Source organism: Hibiscus syriacus, unplaced genomic scaffold (genome assembly GCF_006381635.1).
Source record: "Hibiscus syriacus cultivar Baekdansim isolate YM2019G1 unplaced genomic scaffold, ASM638163v2 tig00116995_pilon, whole genome shotgun sequence".
Lineage (NCBI taxonomy): Eukaryota > Viridiplantae > Streptophyta > Magnoliopsida > Malvales > Malvaceae > Hibiscus > Hibiscus syriacus.
This window is the reverse complement of record NW_024063511.1, coordinates 782,398-806,746: the sequence shown is the minus strand read 5'-3', so window position 1 is coordinate 806,746 and position 24,349 is coordinate 782,398. Positions and strand designations below refer to the sequence as shown.

The 24,349-nt window shown below is 36.7% G+C and overlaps 1 protein-coding gene and 3 pseudogenes across 1 annotated transcript; 3 read left to right on the top strand and 1 right to left on the bottom strand.

The window, feature by feature from the left end:
- Positions 1-134: 134 nt before the first annotated feature.
- On the bottom strand, positions 135-2,522 carry LOC120193389. Its single transcript, XM_039195898.1, has 5 exons — positions 2,147-2,522; positions 1,221-1,286; positions 982-1,034; positions 740-805; positions 135-611 (listed from the first exon to the last, which is right to left on the bottom strand). The coding sequence occupies exons 1-5, from the start codon at positions 2,283-2,285 to the stop codon at positions 522-524; spliced, it is 414 nt and encodes a 137-aa protein (XP_039051829.1). The 5' UTR covers positions 2,286-2,522; the 3' UTR covers positions 135-521.
- Positions 2,523-8,791: 6,269 nt separating this feature from the next.
- LOC120193383 lies at positions 8,792-10,690 on the top strand (annotated as a pseudogene).
- A 1,121-nt stretch (positions 10,691-11,811) lies between these two features.
- LOC120193391 lies at positions 11,812-16,248 on the top strand (annotated as a pseudogene).
- A 4,886-nt stretch (positions 16,249-21,134) lies between these two features.
- Positions 21,135-24,040, top strand: LOC120193308 (annotated as a pseudogene).
- Positions 24,041-24,349: the final 309 nt, after the last annotated feature.

The following is a 24,349-nucleotide window of genomic DNA, read 5'->3' as shown; positions in this document are numbered from 1 at the left end:
CCCCCAATAAAAGAATTGGAAATTGGAAAAAAAACCGGAATTTCAAAGAAAAGATGAGGGAAAAAAAGTTTAAACCTACTTTGAGGGGTGGCTTCTTAGAATCCGACCCATCATACTGTTAAGCGCTCCCTCGGAAAATCTCGCTGCGCTGAACGGTGATGGAAGCGGCTCCATCTGCTGCTCCTCGAAAGCCCTGGATCGTTGATGGTTGTGATCATCAGATGACCTGAATAGACTGGTTGCTACATAGTAAATGGCCATAACAGAGCAAGAACCATGAAGAAAGTGGCTGGAGATAGACTCGTATATGCAGTTATCACATATGGCTGCAGCCTAAAGCATGTTGCCCATTTGATTTTATTGTTCTAGATATATTAAGGGTAGGCACCTATACCTTAGAGCTTCAAGAAAAATATTGCATGGAACAGTATGTAGGAAATGCGCTTTGATTTTCAGTAGTCTTGTTTGGTTGCGCTTTTACAAAGTTAAATGAAGAACATTAGAAGCTTCAATAACAACACCTAAGATGTAAACTGATTCCATGTACGTTTAGCATCAACGTCAATTAGTAAATCGATCTTTTCTTTTCCAAGTCTTGCGATTTTGTAAAGCTACAAATTGTAAGACAAAAGAAGTATAGGTGTTAACAATATTGTTACATTAGTAATTGAAATACAAAGTTACATGAACATTTGAAGCTTGAACAACAAAACTTAAGATATACACTGATGCAATGTACCTTTAGCATCAACGTCAATTGGTCCATCGATCTTTCTCTTTTTCCAAGTCTTTCTGTTTTGTAAAGCTACAAACAAAGACAGAAGAAGTATAGGTGTTGCAACAATATTGTTACATGAGTAATTGAAATATAGATAATAACTCTATTCTTTTTGTCATTCAATATAAATAATAACTCTATTCTTTTTGTCATTCACAGCTTGAACAACAACAACACTAAAGATATACAATGATGCAATGTACCTTTAGCATCAACGTCAATTGGTCCATCGATCTTTCTCTTTTTCCAAGTCTTTCTGTTTTGTAAAGTTACAAACAAAGGCAGAAGAAGTATAGGTGTTGCAAAAATATTGTTACATGAGTAATTGAAATATAGATAATAACTCTATTCTTTTTGTCATTCAATATAAATAATAACTTTATTCTTTTTGTCATTCACAGCTTGAAAAATAACACTTAAGATATACACTGATGCAATGTACCTTTAGCATCAACGTCAATTGGTCCATCGATCTTTCTCTTTTTCCAAGTATTTCTGTTTTGTAAAGCTACAAACAAAGACAGAAGAAGTATAGGTGTTGCAACAATATTGTTACATGAGTAATTGAAATATAGATAACAACTCTATTCTTTTTGTCATCCAATATAAATATTAACTCCATTCTTTTTGTCATTCAATAAAAATAATAACTCTATTCTTTTTGTCATTCACAGCTTGAACAACAGCAATTAAGATATACACTGATGCAATGTACCTTTAGCATCAACGTCAATCGGTCACATCTTTTCTGATTAATCATATACTTGTTACTCTAAAATTCAAGTTCCTTTACTGTTTATACAAATTTAGGTCTTCCTAATTAGCATTAATAAGGGCCCGAAGTATAAAAGGAAAAAAAAAAACAAAGTAATTAGTGAATGTGTCATTACAACGCATATGCCCATTGCCATTGCAAAAACCAAGCAGCTAATGGTGATAACAAAACACGACAAGGCCTTGTTAGCCATAACTCTCCTTTAAAGTTCCGAGTTGAATTATACTACTCTTCCTATCAGGAGAAAAGAGTAGAATAACAGTGAGCAAGGTGCCACACAAAAACAAGCAAGAGCACTGAAATATCCACTGGTAAATTATAAAAGCAAAAACAGAGAAAATACAAATACTGAGATAATTACCAAAGGCTAAAAAAGGTCAAATATTTAGAGATAATAGCTTTCACACTGGAGAGATGATGATTCAACATTTATATCTAATACAATGAACCATAAATACAGGACTAAAGACCTAAACCATGAAAAGGCAAGAAAAATATGGAAAGGCATGAACCCATAAACCAACTCAAGTCAATAACATTCTAAAATTTTATGCAAAACATTAAAAATATGAAAAATAACAGTAACAACTCACATTGCAGTTCTGTTAATTCAGAATCAAGTTCAATTGGTCCCTTGCTAACTGCCTTTTGTATAGTCCTGCAGCAATATGCAACTAGAGCACATGAAGACAAAAAATGATTACTTTTACGAGAGAATAAAAGTAACACCATGCCTCTACTCCATACCTTCAACGTCAAGATCAATTGGTCTGTTTGCCAATTTCAATTTTCCAGGGTATTACAAAGGAAAGAAAAAGATTATTACATAAACAGACATATAAATATTATGTATATGCTCAAGTAAAAGGATTTAAGAAGCAAAGATTATTAATGTTGTCTGAAACAAGGAAATACATTTAACCAAAAACAACTAAGATCAAACATCAAATAAAAAGCTATAGAAAAGAATTAAAAAAGCAATTAACAAATACAAAAATAACATTAAATTTTCTTTGGCTTAATCATAAAGATATGACTTTGACAAAGACCTGATACTCTGCCCCATGATGGCATTTTCTTCATTTTCACTGCAGGAGGTAGCATGACTGATTATATCTATGCAATTAAACAAAAAGAAAAGTAATCTTCCACATTCGCGCATAAATAGGAAATTACAATAGGCGTAAGGAACTAAAATACAGTGAAAAACAAAAAATAAGAGCAAGAGTCCGAGACATACAACAAGAAAAAGCATACTCAAACCAAATGATGTATACAAGATTACATTTTCTCTGTTAAGGGTAGCGTGCGAGAAAAGCTACAAATGTGACCGAAAAAAATTAAATACCCATTTATTCTAATATTGAAAGAAATAAAACAACACTTAGTAAATAAACATTAAAAATTGAGAATAATCTGACAAGAAACTAGATCTGAAGAAATCTTACTCAAAAATAGCCTGCCATATATATCCTTGTATCTCACACTCAATGATTTGATTGATTTCTCCCTTTCAGACCAGCATGGATCACAAACTGAACCTCAACAACCCAATCGCTGCAACAATCAAGAATATCCTAGTTCAAATTTTATTAATGAGAAACCTCTATTGAATCATAGGTTCATGAACATTTCCATACACAGTCTTCCTAAAATGCAAGAATAAGAGAACTGTAAATATATAAAAGTAGGCAATATAACAGAGAAGTCAACTTTCACACTTCTCATCCAATGAAAATGATAAGGATAAGCTCGTTGACTAGAGAACTGTAAATATAAAGGATGAAGAAATTTACCTGGCAAATATATTCAAGAAATGAACATATGGATAGCGGTATTGATTAGTACTTTCGACAGGAAGAGAGTTTTGAAAGCAAATCATGTCACCATCCACAAGATGCCGTGAAAATGTAAAACACTTTAAACCAACCAAATGAAATGTAATGTATACCTGGCAGTTATGAACATATTCCATAAATGAAGGAACATTTGCATAGCGGTATTGATTAGTACTTTCAACAGGAAGAGACTTTTGAAAGCAAATTATCTCACCATCAAAAGCTGCCGTGAAAATGTTAGACGAATAAAACACTTTAAACCAACCAAAACAAACTGATACAAATTGAAATGTAATGTATACCTGGCTAGATTGGAAAGTTATTTTCTTGTTAATTGGTTCACACATGGGCTCAAACTTAATTTCATGGAAATTAAAGCACAACCAAAAAATCATGCCTCTCAATGTCAAAAGTCAAGCAAAAGGTTAGGAAAAATTAATCAGATCGTAAATAATACCATGTCACAGTCAAACCCATAAAATTAATGTAAAACAAGGTACAATATACATTAGCTTCAATTATCTGTATAACCATAAAAATATCTGAAACAGGGAAAGGAAAAAAGAATAAAATTTTATGAGCAGAAGACTTTCTTCCTAAAATGCAAGCACAACCAAAGAATCATTCCTCCCAATGTCATAGTCAAGCAAAAGGTTAGGAAATTAATCAGATCGTAAATAATACCATGTCACAGTCTAACCCACAAAATTACTGTAAAACAAGGTAAAAATATTTGAAACAGCAAAAGGAAAAAAGAGTAAAATTCTATGAGCAGAAGGGGGTTTTTAACGAGGCCTCCCTTTCTTATAAAAAAAAATGAGCAGAAGACTTCTTCCTAAAATGCAAGCATAAGAGAGAAAAATGATTGAGAACTGGAATTGCTCTACTGAGAAAAGATATTGCTAGAAGCTAAACTCAAAAAGATTGATCTCTTCATCAAGAGCATAAGCCTACCCAAAAGACAAGGGGAAATAAACAACATGAGACAACCTACCGAAGTTTGATTTCAATTTCTAGCTCTCTTAGAATTCTTTGACAGTAGAATAAGAGTCATAATGGCTGTTTCAACCTATGTCCGCAAGCACAAAGACTATATTCTTAAAGTATATCTTAGAAACTTTAAAGAAAAAAAAAACCAAGAGAAAGAAATCACACCATTGTACATCAATACAGATGACTCATCAACAGTCCAATAACTACTTTTTTTCCATCGTCCCCATACACAGTTGAGCCCTCAAACTTGAGGCGGGGTTTTGAGAAGTTAACTTTATGTACAATGCATACCTCTATAAAAACACAAAATCAAGGGATATTCTTAAAGTATATCTTAGAAACTTTAAAGAAAAAAAAAACCAAGAGAAAGAAATCACACCATTGTACATCAATACAGATGACTCATCAACAGTCCATACATAACTACTTTTTTTCCATCGTCCCATACACAGTTGAGCCCTCAAACTTGAGGCGGGGTTTTGAGAAGTTAACTTTATGTACAATGCATACCTCTATAAAAACACAAAATCAAGGGATATGACAACTTTAACATTCTGTCTTTCCTGCAAGTTAAAAAACAAATAAATAAAGTCCTTTTAAGAAATTTAGTATTAACAGAAAGTAGAAATTAGAGAGAACTTAAAACCGGCTTGTTAATATTCTCAATAACATCCCTCTAAACAGAAATCAAAAGAAAATTTTCCTTAGTTATTAATAAAAAGGGAGTACTGTTGTTAAATATCATGTCCTTCAGAAGCATGAACTGAAAGTGTTCCTCTGGATAATCTGAGAGGTGCAGGATGTTGTAACTTATGAAGCAAACTCAAAAGGATAAGAAAAATACCTCTACACTCAACAGGAGAGGAAGCAAAAGCTGATGAAGAAATAATTTCATGCCTACCATCATCATCTGATATCAGATCAACCTGCTCATTCTGCAGATATTTTAATAGAATAATACACAGGAGGTTTAGGATCATTTTTTAATATATCACTCAGGGACAAAGTCTAGGACTTCTAATTAGACAGGAAAAATAAAGCAACAGAATATGGAGTACTTACAATGAACTACTTTGGTTAAATATCATACCTGATTTATCATATTCATCTCACAATTTTTTAATACACAGGAGGTTTAGTATCACTCGGGGACAAAGTCTAGGACTTCTAATTAGACATGCAAAATCAAGCAACAGAATATGGAGTACTTATAATGAACTCTTTGGTTAAATATCATACGTGGTTTATCATATTCATCTCACAATTTTTGAACTGATCATCCAATCATAAGAAATCAAAATACAAACTTTCACTGTAATTAAGAGTAACTCATGGAAGAAAAATCATAAGCTGTTTGATTAATAAAAAAGAAAATCCAACATCAATAAACTAAAAAGAAATCAGCAGAACAGCAACAGGCTGCAATCAAAAAAGCTTTCCAGTTCAACCATGAAAAAAATGGAATTTCTAGAAACCCTCTAGATTTACTTTATCATTCCCGTTGACCCCCAACAAAGAATTGAAAATTGAAAAAGAAAAACCCAAAATTTCAAAGAAAAGAAGAGAAAAAACAGGTTTAAACCTGATTTGGGAGTGGTTTCTTAGAATCCCACCCATCATACTACTTAAGCTCCTCCTCGGTAATCTCGCCGAGCTGAACCAGTGATGGGAACAGCTCCATCTGTTCCTCCTTAAAATCCCTGGACCGTTGATGGTTGTGATCATCGGATGACCTGAATAGATTGGTTGCTAGTAAACGGCCCATAACAGAGAAAGAACCGTAAAGAAAGTGGCCGGAGATAGACCTGTATACGCAGTTATCGCATGTGGCTTCTTGTTTATTTAAAATCTGTTGCAACAACACTCCTATTTAAAGAACCCTATGAGAAAAAAAAATAAACAATGATTTAAAACGGTATTTGTACCTGCAAGAGATTCTTTCCCACCTCAAAGATTGAAAAAATGTATTTGAATCTAAAAGGACAAAATATTTCAGGAAAAACGCAGTGCAATGAATAATGACACCTACATCAACAATTGATCCATCTTGGAATTCCACCTTACCATCTTTATGTGCTCATTCAATCTGCAGGAAAAAAAAGCCAGACTATTAAGAAAAAGATGACCGCCTTAAAAGTTAACTTTATAAACTAACTTAATTGATAGAATGACTAAGAAGCTATTGAATGCTGGCAAAGATTATCATGTTTTTCCGATGATCACCAATACCCGTCGTCAGATCATTGTAGCAATTGTGTTGAGATGTACAGGTTGATGATACCGAAACTTCAAGAATCTGTTACTATGTTTGCCAAACCATGTAGAAGACTGATATGGATTTGGTTCAAAATCAAATCATAATTCAAAACCCAAAAATAGATGCTCGTGAAACCCCATAAAAATCACCAATAAGTGATGTTCTTGGCTTGGGAAGAAAAACAGATGCTTGTGAACCCCCCTATAACAAAATCAAATCATAATTTTTTTTGCAACCATGTTACAAACCCAAAAAGATTACTTAATAGTAAGCGTATGGATACCTCTTCTGATTGAAAAATCATCATGAATTTGATTATCTACTCCATCTGTAGGGTAAAAGCCAAAGAAATTCAAAACCCAGAATTTGAATTTATCAAGAAGGGAATAAGCAATGCACCTAGAGAAGTTATCAATCTTCCAAGTGAATCTTGATTTTCAACGGTATTTACAGTACCGATTATCAAATTGAAGATGCAACAAAATCAAAAACTTGTTCCGGTGATGCCCACGAGAAACAAGAACAATAACTTGGGAACTTCCATTGAAGTAAAGTAATCAAGAAAAATAAAAAGATAGAACGAGAGGGAACTTATGAAAAATAAGAAGAAATTATTTTCTTGATTTTATAGAGAATTATCATAAAGTTACCGTTACAAAGAAAAACGGTAACACTCTTATATCTGAAAACGAAGAGCAATCGACAAAATTTCAAGAAACCTAAATAAAAAAACCGGGAACATTTTTTTGAAAAAAAAAGGGTAAATTAATCAAGAAACAAGAAAACTAAATCAAAAACTTGTTCCAGTGATGCCCTAAAGAAACAAGAACAATACCTTGGTAAAGTAATCAAGAAAAAGAAGAAGATAGAACGAGAGGGAATTTATGTAAAATAGGTAGAAATTTTTTTTCTTGATTTTATAGAGAATTATCCGAAAATTACCGTTACAGATAGAACGGTAACACTTTTGTTTCTTAAAACAGAGAGTAATCAAGAAAACTTTTAGAAAAGCAAAAAAGTCAACAACCTTCTGCATCCCTAATATCCCTACCGCTACATCTATTTAACTGCACGAAATACTTGTTGATTTTTTTCCAGTCTTTCATTGACCGCTATCGTTTCCCATGAAAACTCTAAAATTATTTATTTGAACTAATAATAATTAAATTTATTAAATAAATAAATAAATACACTAAAATTACGGGAAGATATTAAATTAAACAAAAAAAATTACATTTCCCATGAAACCATAAAAGTCCATAAACCAGTAACTTAAAAAGATACAATAAAATAATTAAAAACTCAATCAAACGTCTTGAAAAATTAATAGATACAAACAAAAAATCATTATTAACATGAATGATAAACGTCATTAATACCAAGAAAAAAATTATATATAACAACGATAATTTATTAACAAATTGACTATATCACAACTCAATTACAATTTATTTTTTACGTTTTAAAACATCTATTAAGATTTAATTCGAAAGTCTAAAATAAGTATATATTAATAGTACAATCAAATAAATGTCATTTAAAGAGATGACATCTATTATAACCCATGAAAACTATTTCTTTGGTTTTTAATAAAACAAATTAGAACTTTAATTAAAAAAAAAACCATTTGGACATTTGCAAATTTCACGTCACCTTTTGTCCCCACCACTAATCACCCGTTCGGAAGGGAGCGAACGAGAGGGGTGGTCCATTGGTTCTCTTTAACAAAAGTTTCATATAACAAAAAGGAGAAAGCGACTCGGACCAAATGATGCTACGTACCATAATCATTAACATGGAATGCATGTGAGAATCATCATTCTTCATAACTTAAAACAATGATGAATACATATGTTTACTTTAAATAATGTTGAGAAAAGTACAAGTACAATACAAGATCCCAACGCTAGAGAATTAATCAAACTTGTTAATGTATGTACAGAGTGTATAGACCCCATCCTCTTAAAAATTTCCACGGATCTGAAACTGTGGTCCAACAGATCAGACACCGACAAGCGAAAGCGAATAAGAGATGGGTTATTGGATCCCCCATTTAGAGATCGGAGCTGAAAACACCTCAAAATGGTGGTTATTCTGGATAAAAATCAACATTGCAAGCCACGCAAAGATAATGACGCTATCGGTGAAAAGTAATCCAAAGCTTTTGCATTGGTTGGATAAATAGTAATTCACACCCTTTCTCTTTAGCTCCCACTCGAATCTTTATCCATTTTTCTATTCTCCATAAAAACCCACCATTGGCACCCATAGATAACCTCCAACTTCCTTTCTTGCTAAGCTAAAATGGGTCATCTTTTTTGCATTATCTTCGCTGGTTGTTTCTTCTTTACAGCTCCATTTGTCGGCTGCTCTCGAAGCTTGCTGCAAATTCATTCGCCGACGATAGTTCTCGACGTTGCCGAAGCTCTTGAGAAGACCAGAAATGTCCTCTCATTTGCCCCAGTAAGCCAAAGCCTCTCAGCTTCACCCTCGCCTACTTCGTTTCTCTCCATTCAAATTCATCCCAGAGCTTCTGTTCATAAAGGCTCCCACCTTGATTACAAATCATTGACTTTATCCCGACTCGAGCGTGACTCAGCTCGAGTTACCTCGCTCGCCACTCGCTTGGATCTGGCTGTCAACGGTATTTCGAAGTCAGATCTCAGACCGCTTCATAAAGGGTCCGAATTTGGAGCAGAGGACCTAGAAAGTCCTATTGTGTCCGGTTCGAGTCAAGGAAGCGGTGAGTACTTCTCTAGAGTTGGAATCGGGAAACCACAGAGTCAAGTTTACATGGTACTCGACACGGGCAGTGACGTTAACTGGGTACAATGCGCACCATGCGCCGACTGCTACCAACAATCCGACCCGATTTTCGAGCCATCTTTATCGTCTTCCTACTCGCCGCTAAATTGCGAAGCGCAACAATGCAAGTACCTTGACGATTCCGAATGTCGAAACGACCGTACCTGTGTCTACGAGGTTTCCTACGGCGACGGCTCTTACACTGTGGGTGACTTTGTCACTGAAACCATCACCCTCGGGTCGGATTCTGTCAATAATGTTGCAATCGGTTGTGGACATAACAACGAAGGCTTGTTTGTCGGGGCTGGTGGCTTGCTTGGTCTCGGCGGCGGGCCGCTTTCCTTTTCGTCCCAGCTTAACGCTAGCACTTTCTCCCTATTGTCTCGTGGATCGTGACTCTGACTCAGTTTCCACTCTTGAGTTCGACTTTGGCTCTCCCTCCTAACGCCATTACAGCTCCATTACTCCGTAACCACCAGCTAGACACGTTTTACTATCTCGGTTTAACCGGTATCAGTGTGGGTGGTGAGTTGCTTCCGATTCCCGAGTCAGCTTTCCAAATAGACGAGTCAGGTAACGGCGGGATTATCATAGACTCAGGGACCGCCGTGACTCGGTTAGCGACGGACACATACAATATTCTCCGTGACGCATTCGCTAAAGGGACAAAGAACTTACCGTCAGCTGACAGCGTGGCATTGTTCGACACTTGTTACAATTTGTCTTCCAAGAGTAGCGTGGATGTGCCGACGCTGTCGTTTCACTTCCCCGAAGGTAAAGTTCTGCCTTTACCGGCTAAGAATTACATGATACCGGTTGATTCTCTCGGAACCTTCTGTTTCGCGTTCGCGCCCACGTCCTCGTCGTTGTCAATCATTGGGAACGTGCAACAGCAGGGGACACGTGTCGGTTTCGATATCGGCAACTCCCGCGTAGGATTCGTCCCCAACAAATGTTAGAAAAAAATAGTTTTATTTATTTAAATCATTTTTTTAGTTTTTTTTCTTTACTATTTGTAAATTTTTATAGTTTTCACGTTGGTGAAAAAATGTTAAAAACTTTTTACCGCACGGCGGTGTGCCCATTTAACTGACGTGACGGGGTTAGTTGGACGTTGTCAATGTCGTCGGTAGTGGCATGTGTAGTAAATTAATTGAATGCGTGAGGAGAAGAGTGGGAAAACGCAGAGAGATGACAGATACGAGTATGACCGTTACAGAGTTGTTTTATTAAAAGAAAGATTCGCTTCGATGTATCAAACATTTATGGGGTCAGTTCTTACATGGACCAAACTTAAAAGAATAAGTATCAAGTAAACTATTCGTCCACTTTTTGACTAAATTATTGTCATCCAATACGATTATGCTTGAAACAGTCCAAACTTAACCAACCTTGGAATTTGCTCTTCTTCCACTGCTTTTCCTTTTTCTTAATAAATTACCTGCAAAATTTGTGTCGAAAGAAATATTATATATTTTTCGGATTCAAATTTATTTGTAAGTATATATAAATATATTTAATTTTAATTTTAAATACCATAATATTTTACTTTTAGATTTTTGTTGATGAGAAGTCGATAATAAATGGATCACGAAAGTTATATGCGACTTATACTTTATGATTTAGACGGAGAATCACAACAGACGCAGAAACAATCATTTACTAGTGTCGAAGTCTTTTATTCTATAAAGAGGTAGAAGAGAGATTGGTGAAGAAGAAGGTTTCAAATCCTTCTCTCTGTCTTAGTCGAAAAATTTTATAGTAACTCTTAGTATTGTTATTAGACATATAGTTATTATTACTATTCGTAGGTTTACATGTAAGTGGATATGATTAATCGATACTAAATTAACTCCAGTAAATTAAGTGGCTTGTTAGAAGTCACGTCAAAAGATTATAACTTCTCAAGATGTAAGAATCTAAAAATTATGTTAGAAAATGATTTTTTTCAAGTTCTTTGTAGATTCTTAGGGGTAGAAGAGATCAAATATTTAAAATATTTTTGAATAATCCAAAGGTCATAAAATGACGGAAAATTTAACGGGGTATAAGAGGTACAACAATTTTTTTTTATTATCATATTTAAAATGAATTTAATATTTTAAAAGGAATTTTATTATTTTAATTTTTTTTATATGGTACGATTTATGACAATTTTAATTTTCTAATACAATATGTACGATCAACGAGTGACAAAAAAAATTGAGTAGAGATAATAACTTTTAATTCTAACTCAAACGAGAACAAATAGCCGCAACGGGCAAGCGCCAAACGCAACGCAAATAACAAACCGGCGAATACGCCATCAACATCTATTCACTCTCATTAATAACTTTCAGTTAGGAGTTTTAATAATTTAATTAATTAGTTATTTAGTAGGAATAATAATAATCCGCCTCCATTTCCCCCAACCTTCCCGGATTTCTTCACAGAAGAACCCTAATAAACTCCATTGACATTCCTTCGTCTTTTCACTGCTATTTTCAAACCTTCTTCTTCACGTTTTCTCCCACAAACTTTGACGAAGCCCTTTTGAGTTAAAGTCGATCATATAATACTTAAAAAAAACTTTGCTTCAAACTTTTAGAATTGACTACCAAAAGTAATGCTGTAATTCCATTTGAGCAAAGGGCTTTGTCTCCTCTCTCTTCTCCATGAGCGACTCTATCATCTCTTCCTCCTCCTCCTCTGATTCTGCCTCCATCGCCACCGTCGATCAGGTAATCCCGACCGTTCTCCCATTTCTAGTTATTTTCTGTTCAAGACACTACCTTTTATCTCATGATGTAGTATATATCTTGTTGATTTTTTTTATACAACAAACTAAGAATCTGAATTCCCAAGTTTGATTTTTTTTAAAAGTAAAATCAGGATCTTTAATTGTTTAATACGTTGCTTTCTCCTTCTTCATACGATTAGTCTCTGTTTTGGTTTTGATATTCGGTTTAGACTATTTGATTAGTGGTTTATGTAATGAATTTTCTACTTCTGCCTTTCATGTCTCACCTTTTATCACATTTTTTTCAATTGTTTAGCATAAGTCTGAAAAAGTTAATAACCGGTCACCTTTTTTTTATTGGGGGGTAATCTTTAAAGTCAATGGCCAAACCATTCTGATAAATTTGTTTAGTCTAAATTTATTGCATTTTTGTTTTTGTCTCAGAATGTAGGGAGGAATGAGAGAATTATAAATGCTGGCCAAACGTTTTCTCCCGACTTGCGTCATTGGCGTGATGTTTTCTGGTTAGCTATATTTATAATTCATTTGATTCTGTTAGGGTTCATGCTCGCTGTTCTTGGACTCAGTAGGTTTAGGACAGCAGATAGGTTTAACATTGATAGATATACTAATTGGGTTTGGGAGAATAGTAATGGATTGACGGAGACTTATTGGCCCAAGTATGGCGTTGCCGGTGGGATTGGGACCGTCCTAGGATGTCTTTGGTTGTTGTTGCTTGGTTCTCGTGCGAAACAAATGATGAAGGTTTCGGTTCACATTTTGACTACATATCTAGCTGTGATTAGTGGTGTATGTTTCTGGTGCGAACAATTTTTCTGGGGTTTGGCATTTGCAACTGGTGCTGCGGTGCAGTTCTTTTATGTTATAGCAGTTATAGACAGGTATGAGCTAGGGACATATCTTTTGGTAATCATGAAATGTGTTATCTTGAGTTTATTGTTTGTTAGATTTTGTAAGGAGATTAAAGAAACAGTTTACAACTCCTTTATCTGTTAATCACTGTTCCTGATTCATTTGTTGACTGAAATGTTTTTCTTTAGTTTATAGAATTTACTCTATCTTTTTAGTAAATTGAACAAATTGATTAATTTCTGGTTGTAACGAACCTGGGAGTGAAAAGCAACTTTATGGTTCTATTGAGATTTGAAATAGCCTTTTATAAATTGAATTGTTAAAGTTTTGTTTTTGAGGCATATATTGACAACAAGGAAGTAATTCTAGTAATATACTGGATCCTTGGTTAATATTTACATTTGAGAAACCTGTAGCAGAATTAGGACAAGGGTCACTAAATTGAGTCCTTACATACTACATAAAAAAACAAGGAGGATCGGTTTATCACATAGAAGCTGAAATTATTGGTCATGTAGGCTCATCATTGTAAAGCAGTCTTAGCGGGTTAATTTCAAATGTCCACTCAACCAAGAGTTGTATTCACCAATACATGGTTGTAAATTGTTTTCTCAAGTTTCCATTCCATATTTCCATTCAACAAACTAGCCATGAATTTGCTATCTTCCTTGAAGTCATTATAGTGGAGAATCATTAGCATGCTTATATAAAGCCCAGGTTAGTTTCAATGTGGTCAGGACTTCTGAGTAGATAATTCTGGTTTGGAGTAATCAGATCTTATGAAGTCTGCTTCGATTAGATTGTTTTTCTTTACCTTATACAGACTTCCATTCACCATGCTGGTCTAGCAAAAAGCTGTCAAATTGGTATGGAGTCTTCCTGAAGTTACACGAGCATATGCATTTATTGCTGTCATGCTTTAATGGATGGGCATATGGTCTTTTGGAATATCTGGTGTTGTGGCTTCAAGCAGGGGTGACCTTGGACGCTGGTGGCTTCTTGTGGTGAGCTGGCAAGTTTTGCCCTTAATTCCATCTGTTGTTACTGCAATGAGAGTTGCAGGAGACTGCTATTAGAACAATGGTCAATCAAGTCTTAATAAAACTAGTAATGTGCCTTGATACTCGCAGGTACTCTCCGTAAGCTTATTTTGGACTGGTGCTGTTCTCTGCAATACTGTACATGTTATAGTGTCCGGGCTTGTGTTTCTCGTTCTTATTCATGGTTGTCGAAATGCTTCATCGATGCCTCCCAACTCATTGATGAAATCTCTAAGATATGCTATAACAACATCTTTTGGAAGCATTTGCTACGGGCTTTTCACGGCTGCTATTCGGACTCTGCGATGGGAGGTAAGCACACCTGCATTTGCTTTTTTTTTTCCCAAACTATTTTTTATTCTCAAGATTCAAATGATTTTTTTTCTGTACTTAATTTGAAAATGCATTTTAGATCAGGGGATTCCGGTCAAAAATTGGCAACAATGAGTGCTTGCTTTGCTGCGTTGATTTTTGTTTCAACTTGTGGAGACCCTTGTTCGATTTTTAACAAATATGCATATGTCCAGGTAGTTCTTGTGCACCCTTCTCTTGGTAGTTCTCGTGTATATGATAACCTATTCTTTTGAGCACATGTAGCAACATTACATCCATGATGTTATCCTTCTCAATTTAGAACAGATATTGACTTGTTGATGGAACTCATAAATTTAAGGGCACATCAGATATTGTAGTGAAGGGGTATCCAAGGGTTTTAGGTCAATATATTGTATGAGATTCTTTCTATTTTTGTTTTGTCCGTTTATCTCATAAATTTTCCAGGCGAGATAATTTTTTGCTATCCGTGTGTAGTTGGATGGTGGATGACATGCTTAGCCACAAAGTTCTTTTCTTAAAAAATTGAACAGTTGATTTCTCGCATTACAAATAGTAGTATTATTTAAAGCGCTTGCTGTAACAAATTCCTATGGAATATTACACTACTATAGTATGGTTTTGCATGCTCTGTGCATACCAGAGCTATTTATGGAAAAGGTTTTAACCAATCAGCAAGAGACGCCTGGGAGTTATTCCAGTCAACAGGAGTTGAAGCACTAGTTGCATACGATCGTTCGGGTGCCGTTCTACTGATGGGTACTATCTTGGGTGGACTTATTACCGGAACTTGTGCCGGTGTTTGGACTTGGATTACATGGAAGGACAGAGTGATCATGGTGGGATCCACTGCAATGTTGATGGGAATGGTCTTGGCTAGTGCGTTTTCTATTCTTCAGTTATATTATTCCTATTGGTAAAAATGTACTTATCTGTTTATAGGCATATGTAAACCTTATTTTCTTTCTTTACTGCCATTTCCTTTGTATTCTGAAGGTTAATGTATGGAAAATAATTGGTGCAAGTGGGACTCGCAATGGTTGTTGTCGAAAGCGCTGTTACATCTATTTACATCTGTTATGCAGAAGACCCGTCCTTGATTCGAAGATGGGATCCTCAGTTCTTCAACCAAATGTCAGAGACACTGCACCAGCGTCTTCAATACAGAAGTTCTCGAACCAGGGAAGTATTGACTCACAACCAGCTTGACAGCCACATGCAAGACACGTTCCATGTTTGACAACTCTACGTATATAAAATGTAATTCGTACTCTAAATTACTATTCCAAATATAAATAACTTCTTGCCAATCTTTTTTTCCTTTGATCTTTTTTGCAAGTTCCAGCAGGTAATTAGTATCTTTTTCGAGTTCATTGGGATGTTGTAGAGGAACATCTGTTGAATGGTCCGAATAAAAATACAAAGAAAGTTGTTTTTCTACTTGCCAAGGGAGCAAAGCCTTGAGTTATTATAATGTTCCAGATTATGCCTCTCGGTGGTGAGTTTATTAAAGGTTCGTTGTGTTATGGTCGGAGAAGAAGAAGAACGGCAAGGAGAGGAGGATTTGGGAATGGACGAGCGAGGGGAGAAATTGGGAATGGATGCGCAAGGGTTAGGGATTGGAAAATGTAAATTGGGAATTGAAGCACGTGAAGGGCATATGATTAACTTACCGGATGAGTTGGAGCAGGTTGAATGGATCCAGGAAGAGTTGGAGCAGTCCGAGTCAAAAGGCCAATACCTGTAGAAGAAAGGAAGGGATAAGTAGAGTTGTTAGAATCTGTTATAAAGGACAACCACCTGGCATTATTATAATTACCGTACAACCATTGTAACTAAATAAGACCTGACTTGAGGCATTTTCTTCCTTATGCAATGAATGAATGACTATTTTCTTCTCTAAATTCTCTCATTCTCTTCTCGATCTTTCTCTGTTTCTTTCATTCCATAACAATTGGTATCAGAGCCTTAATTCCTGGCAAATTGCAGACTGTATATGCAAAAGAAGAACCACACCATAGTAGAATCTACTGATCTCTCTGCCATCAAAAAGCAGATTGAGGACTTAAAGAAAATAGTGCAACAAGCAAATGAGGAAACCAGCCCTCCCAAGTGGTGGGAGGCACAAGATAAACGTATCAGTTCATTGGAGTCTAGGATGACAACGACTCAAAGCTACATGGAGCAGATATTGGGGATGTTGACAGGGAGGACGGAGGAGCAAGTCCAAAACAACCTTGGAATTGAGCAGATGTTACATATGGCAATAGAAGATACAAAGGATAGGTATCAAGTGTTCGATAAATTTCCAAAACCAAAGGTAGATGTACCAGTGCAGCAAGCTACTTGTGGTATAGTTCAAGCAGTGGTGATTCTGATTCCCAGGTCACCAGACTCTACAAAGACAAGAGCAACCTGTAGCAGGAAATTACTATCCAATTAACCTTGGAATTTATACGGTGGATAAGAAATTTGAACTATCCATGTTGGTTGATCGTGCCACAGAGGATCAAGTATTAAAGATGGAGAAATAGAACTCATGCTTCACAGGCGAATGATTGCTGATAATTCCAAAGGAGTAGGCGAAGTCCTTGACAAAAGTGTCTCTACTGGAACCACAAGCGAGGTACTTGATTTTTAATATGATGAAACAATGAATGTAGGTTATTTCAATGCCATTGAGACTATAAAGAACCATGTAGAAGATGATGACCCTTACAAGTTTAGATTGTTGCTAATGGAATTAATGCGCTAGTAGAGGTCAAGAAGATAATTGGAAAGGGAAGTGGTTTTGTTGCTGTGGAGATTCCATTTACTTTTCTTGCCAAATGTATTTTGGAAATTTTGTGGGAAGAAGCCCGCCAACTTGGCCATGACATATTAATCCTTGGGCATACTATGGTTATGAACACTTTACAGGGTGAATGGGTCCCTGTTGTTGTTGATGATGATTCCATATGAATCACCTGGCGAACCAGCATTTACGACCAGTAAGAAGGCTCATGAATTATGGGTTTTATATTGGAGAAGGTATATGCAAAATTGCATGGTTCTTATGAGGCACTAGAAGGTGGGCTTGTTCAGGATGCACTTGTTGATCTTACTGGAGGTGTTGTGAGGAGATCGACATGAGAAGTTCCTAGGCCTAGTTGGATCTTTCCAGTGGTAGATTATGGTCTCAGTTGTTGCGATTTAAACAAGAAGGATTTTTTGGTGATGGAAGTCCATCAAGCTCTGATGTGAAGGTTTTTTTCCAGTAGCATTGTACAAGGACATGTACTCGTTACTGCAGGTAAGAGAGGTGGATGGACACAAACTTATTCAAATTCGAAACCCTTGGGCTAATGAAGTTGAATGGAATGGTCCCTGGTCTGATTCATCTTCGAAATGGACGGATAGGATGAGGTAAATTGAAGCATGTTCCTCAGTCAAAAGATGGTATATTCTGGATGTCATGGCAAGACTTCCAAATTCACTTCAGGTCAATATATGTATGTTGGGTCTATCCTCCTGAGATGCAATATTCTGTCCATGGACAATGGGTGGTTACAGTGCCGGTGACTGTCAAGATTATAATTCGTGGCACCAAAATTCCCAGTTCCGATTGAGGGAAACTGGTAGATGCTTCTTATCCGATTCATGTGTTCATCACCTTAACTCAAGGTGTTAGCATTCTGGAATTTTTGAATGAAAAGACAAGTAAGCTACTCTCTGGTGATGACACTAAGGCAGTCCAGAAAATTATTATCTCTATCGGGAATATGTGTGTGAAAGAAACTTCTGCTTTTAATATGAAAATTGCGCTTGATTTGATTTTTAGCCTTTGTTGTTCAAAGGTTGAGGATATTTTAATTGCAGCTGGAGAAGCTCTATTATTTCTCTGGGGTGGTGTTCCTGTAACTTCTGATGTGATTCTCAAGACCAACTTTATTTCACTTTCCATGCCTTCAAATTTTCTTTTGGGTGACACATCAATGAAGAAAAACCTGGTTGATGCACTTGTTACCACTTTGACTGGTTTTGGAAAGAGGGAAAGAGCGATCAAGTTGGTTGAATACTCGGAGGTATTTCAAGAGGTCACTATTGGTGAAAGCCTTAGTGGGAGGAAACTTAGCACTTACAAGGAGCTTTGTAATCTTGCAAATGAGATGGGACATCAAGATTTAATTTATAAATTTTTGGATCTGGATAATTATCAAGCCTCACTAAATTCCAAGAGAGGTGCTGCTTTTGGATTTTCTAAGATAGCCAAGCAAGCTGGTGATGCTCTTCAACCACTTTTAAGAGTATTGATTCCAAGGCTTCGGCGTTCTCGTGAGGAATTATGCCTTGCCCTTGCAGATATTATCCAAGGTCAAAAATTTGATCAGGTTGGGAAGTATTTGAAGAAAATAAGGGTGGTTGCTTTTCGTGCTATGGATGACATCAAAGAAACTGTGCGAAATGTTGGTGACAAACTATGTCGTGTTGTAGCCTCACTAACAATAAGGCTCTGTGATGTGTCCCTTACTGAAGCATCAGATGCAAGCCAATCGATGGATATTGTTCTTTCCATTTTGCTTGAAGTAGGCATATTGAGTAAATTCGACAGTATCAGGAAGGCACTATGGGAGTTGTTAGCTTCAATTATAAGAAGGAAAAACCATGGGCAGTCTATGGTTCACTTCATTCTCAAACCCAAGGAAAACATGAATCAAAAGTTAAAGGCATGGGGTGTGAAGGCACAAAGCAAAATGGAAATTTATAGAAATTTGAAGGCCGTGGGGTGAGTTTACTTGAAATTTCAGTCTTACCATCAAACCTCACTTGCTCTTCGAAAGGGATTAAAGCTGGCTGCAAGGTTCTATGGTTCTGTAAGGATCGATAAATGTAGGGAGAGCAGCACAATCAGATACCATGGATGAAATTAGAACTGGAAAACATTACGGTGGTAAATTATATTGTACTTCAACACAATTCTCAGATTTTGATCCTTGGGGACAAGGATCATCTCGTGGGGCGGGTATTGTTATGGTCGGAGAAGAAGAAGAACGGCAAGGAGAGGAGGATTTGGGAATGGACGAGCAAGGGAGAAATTGGGAATGGATGCGCAAGGGTTAGGGATTGGAAAATGTAAATTGGGAATTGAAGCACGTGAAGGGCATATGATTAACTTACCGGATAAGTTGGAGCAGGCTGAATGGATCCAGGAAGAGTTGGAGCAGTCCGAGTCAAAAGGCCAATACCTGCAGAAGAAAGGAAGGGATAAGTAGAGTTGTTAGAATCTGTTATAAAGGACAACCACCTGGCATTATTAGAATTATCGTACAACCATTGTAACTAAATAAGACCTGACTTGAGGCATTTTCTTCCTCATGCAATAAATGAATGACTATTTTCTTCTCTAAATTCTCTCATTCTCTTCTCGTATCTTCTCTGTTTCTCTCATTCCATAACACGCTGGTGGTTTACCAGAGGAAGGTTTCAATGCAAAAAGGTCGAGCACAAATATTGGGGTGAAAGTAAAACAGAAACTTGCCCTTTTGCACAGGCTTACAAAAAATGAATGGGGTGGTCCATGAGTTGTGAAAGTGGATACTCAATTTATCGCCAAATGCGGGTCGCATATATTTATTGCAGGTGATTTATGAGAAGTTTCAGATGCTACAATTGGTCTTATGATGACGCTGATCAAGCAACAAAGGCAGGTCCCCATTCCTTACCACATACACTTTGAGGAGTGTTCTTTATATCAGCTTTGTCCCTGTCTGCACCATGATTGGATTCAGTAAAAAAATGGCGTGGATGTGGATAAAGGGGGAATCCGTTCCCTGGTTTTCTATACAAATTTGAAGTTACTGAGACCATTAAAACGAAAAGATGAAACTCTTTTCTTTCATTCTCATTAATTCTCAAAATGTATGATCACCCTGAATATCATGATTTGAAGGCATACACACATAATTTCAGACATAAACCTGGTTTCTCACGAGACGAGACAGACAACACAATAAAAACACATACATTGATCCCCACCATCACCATGAAAAGATGTTACTCTTCCAACTTTATAGTTGAACAAGTGCATCATAACACAATCCCACCCAACCAAGGCACCTCAGATAGCGTCATAAATTCACGATGTTTTGTTTGTCACTCCCCTTTTATCGTCTCTGTCACTGCCACAATGTCAGAAGAAGAACCCAGAAATCACATTGATAATATTAGTTAATGAAAAAATTATCATGTTTCCCCCCTGCTGATGAACTTAATGAAGAAACAAAACCCAATAAATAAGCCTGCTCTTCTGCCTTTGGATGGGGCCCATGGTTGCTTTCAATCCAAGCAAAACCCCTTGGTTTAAATGAGTAAACTGAAAAATGAATTGAATCCCCCCTTTCTTCCTCATTAAAGCTCCATGTTCATTAATGTTTTCTCCATTTCAGAAAGTAAAGAAGAAGACGTACTGCTAGGGGGTGAAAATTAAATTGTAAGATGACATCTCATCAGCGTCACATCATTAAGCCGCGCAGACACTCTTGCCGAGGGAGCTATTAAGAGCAGAGAGAGTGGGAGAATATAATAATAAGAGAAAAAAAAGAAAAAAAAAGAATCCAACCCTAAGCTCCTACTTACTAAAACAAGCCAGTAGCCAGTGTACATACTTCCTCTCAGCTCAGAAGCACAGAGAGAGCTAGGAGAAGAACAAAGGGTTTTTTACCTTTGGGAGGAAGGAGGGTTTTGTCTTTGGCAGTGGGCTTCTTTGCTACTCACTCGTATGTACAGAGCGTGCATATATGAACAAACAAATGCATGGTACTATTCACTACGAAATTAAAAGCCTTTTAGCATGTAAGATTTAAGTTTTTTTTGACAGTAAAAGAAAGGGAGAGTGGAACAAACGCACAGCAAGCAGAGAATGAGGAAATGATGCTGGCAAAAACAACAGTAGGTGAGGTTATTGGAGAAGCTAAAATCCCTACTCTGAAAACGTAATAACAAGAAAGCCTGTTGTGTTTCTTAAAACTGATACGATATCCCTTCCTTTCCTCCATTAAAGATCCTTCACCTAAGGATTTTTACTCCAGCTTCTTTGTCTCTCTCTCTCTCTACTTCCTTTCTTAGGAACGCAACAGACTCTCTCTTATAGTAACGAGGAAAAAGAGAAGAGAATGCAGAGCTTCAAAGCAGCAGCAACAACAACTAACCCGGACATGTTTTGCCACTCTTCTTTTTTTCTCAGGTATATTTACTTTCACTTAAAGTCATGGATTGGGTTCTTTTGTGTGGTGTTGGAACTGCATGTCTTTGATTACAAGGCAATGATTGTAGTGTTTTTTTTATCAAGTATGTGGAGAATAGAAATGAAACAAAGATGACTGCTTTTTTTTAAAATGTTCTGTTTGAGTACAAAGAAAGAAACATGCTTTGTTGTTCTTACTGTTTCAATCGATAACAGAGGAGACGATTGTAATAGCCGTCACCAGGCACGTTTCCCGGATCTTGGAGAGCTTGATCATCCCGCTGTTGCTTTTCATCACGATGATGCCGTTGATTTAAGCCCAAGTATTCATTTTTTTTCTTTTCTCAATAAAAATGTTTTTTTAACCCACTTTTTTCTAAACTACTCTCTTTTTTTTTATATATTTCCTTGTAGGCTCCATTTTTAGTTTAAAATCCAGCAATGTTGGTGTCGTCGCTAGTAACTTACACTATGGCGCCTTGAACACGGTACTCAACCCTTCCACCAACCTCACTCTTTCAACGTAAGTTATAACCTTTTTTCTGCATATTCGTATAGTTTGATGTTATTTTGCAAATGGTTTTGCTTTCCCTGCAGAACATTGGTGCAACCGAGATAGTTTCCAGTGGAACCGGGTGTTTAGATACGGAGCAGTTCATGTACCAGAAGGGAGCAACATTTGGTGCCTCGTTGGGGAATGGACATATTGAAAACTGGGCTGACTCTGGCCTTGCCGATACGAGCCAGCAGACTGACACTTCTACTGATGTTGACACTGACCATAAAACCCGGGTTTGTCTCTTTTTTCCCTTTGTTCATGTAAAGTTGCAATGGGAAATCTTTAGGGTAGATAAGCATAGGTTTTGATAATGCATAGCTGCTTAAATTAGAGTTCTGATGTTGCTCTAAGTTGTTTGGATTTGGTGATATAGAATTTAACTTGTGATTGTTGATTCTTAATGCTGTTATAGCTTAGTGGACTTCAACATGGACCTATAATAGTGGATTTGGTGGATCAGTCCAAGTCTAATTGCGGTGATCAAAAGGTTATTAAACATTGCTGAGTTTCTGTGTAAATCCGTATTAGTGTTGACATCTTTGTAAGTTCATACTTGTTCCTTCCTTCAGACGCTACGCAGGCTTGCTCAGAACCGAGAAGCAGCAAGGAAGAGTAGATTGAGGAAAAAAGTAATGTGCATTTTGCTTGTTTATTATTTCTTCTTACCTATGCTGGATAGATGAAGCATGCTTGGATCATTTATGGGTTTCGTTTTTTGGACAGGCGTATGTCCAGCAACTTGAGAGTAGTCGAGTTAGGCTAACAGAGCTAGAGAAAGAGCTTCAAAGGGTACGGCAGCATGGTGCTTTTATTACGACCGGACTTTCAGGGGATCATGGTCATTCAGTCATAGGAAATGGTGAGGAGATTTTAGATACTGTTAACTAATTTTTCATTCATGCCTCTAAACGCTTCATAACATTGCTAGGGGCATATGGTTGAAGTCTGATTCACCTATTTCTGTAGATAGTTCTTACTCTTTTTTATGCTTCCAGCTGCTCTGGCGTTTGACATGGAATATGGTCGCTGGCTTGATGAGCATCAACGGCTGATAAATGACCTAAGATCAGCCGTAAATTCTCATATGGGGGATAATGAATTATGCATTCTTGTTGGGGTGTCATGGCGCATTATGATGAGGTTTTCAGGTTAAAAGCATTGGTACCAAGGCAGATGTATTTCACATGCTCTCTGGTATGTGGAAAACGCCTGCAGAGAGGTTTTATGTGGTTGGGAGGATTCCGTTCATCCGAACTTCTCAAGGTGATTTACTACTGGATAATTTTGGTACTCTTAACGTGATGTGTTTTTTGAGAAATATCTGTTTTGGTTGACATTCTAATCTCGAAACTTATAGATCCTCGGAAACCACCTTGAGCCTCTTACAGACCAGCAGTTAGTGGGGATATGTAATCTGCAGCAGTCTTCTCAACAGGCTGAAGACGCCTTATCACAAGGAATGGAAGCTTTGCAACAATCTCTTGTAGACACCCTTTCATCTGCATGTTTGGGTCCTACTGCTTCGGGAAACGTTGCGGACTATATGGGCCAGATGGCAATCGCAATGGGTAAACTTGCCACATTGGAGAACTTCCTTCACCAGGTAAACAACGTCGCATCGTCCCGTCGTGTAACTGAAATTAAGCGCATATCATGGTTATTTACTAGAGTCGTTTTGATATCCAGGCTGACCTTTTGAGACAACAAACTTTACAACAGATGCATCGAATTCTAACCACTCGACAAGCAGCACAGGCACTTCTAGTCATTAGTGATTACACCTGTCGGCTTCGAGCACTTGGCTCTTTATGGTTAGCTCGACCTAGAAGCTGATATTCATTCATTAATTCCGTGAGAGCTCATTTCCATTTCATTAATGCTTATATTTTGTTACCTCTGCTTGTAACTTGGGAGTAGCACACTCCTCGCTGGCCTAAAGAAATGGCAGTAATTTAGACGAGTGTTGTATGTTAAGTACGTATCTGAGCAACTTGTTGTGATTGTAGGTAGTGTAATTTAGACGAGTGAGGTAATATTCTGACAATGTTGTAATCTCCTTAAGTGCAGTGCTAACTTAGATAGTTCAATGCCTGCAACGACTGCGTTCGAGATCAAAGATCATGCCAAAATGTCGGTTGTTCTGTGTATTGCAGTAAT

Coding starts and splice junctions, on each gene's coding strand:
- LOC120193389 (XM_039195898.1), bottom strand. CDS start 2,285: ATGGTGTTACTTTTATTCTCTCGTAAAAGTAATCATTTTTTGTCTTCA. Junction 1,287..2,146: donor TGAATTAACAGAACTGCAAT/GTGAGTTGTTAC, acceptor CTTTGTTTGTAG/CTTTACAAAACAGAAATACT. Junction 806..981: donor AATTGACGTTGATGCTAAAG/GTACATTGCATC, acceptor CTTTGTTTGTAG/CTTTACAAAACAGAAAGACT.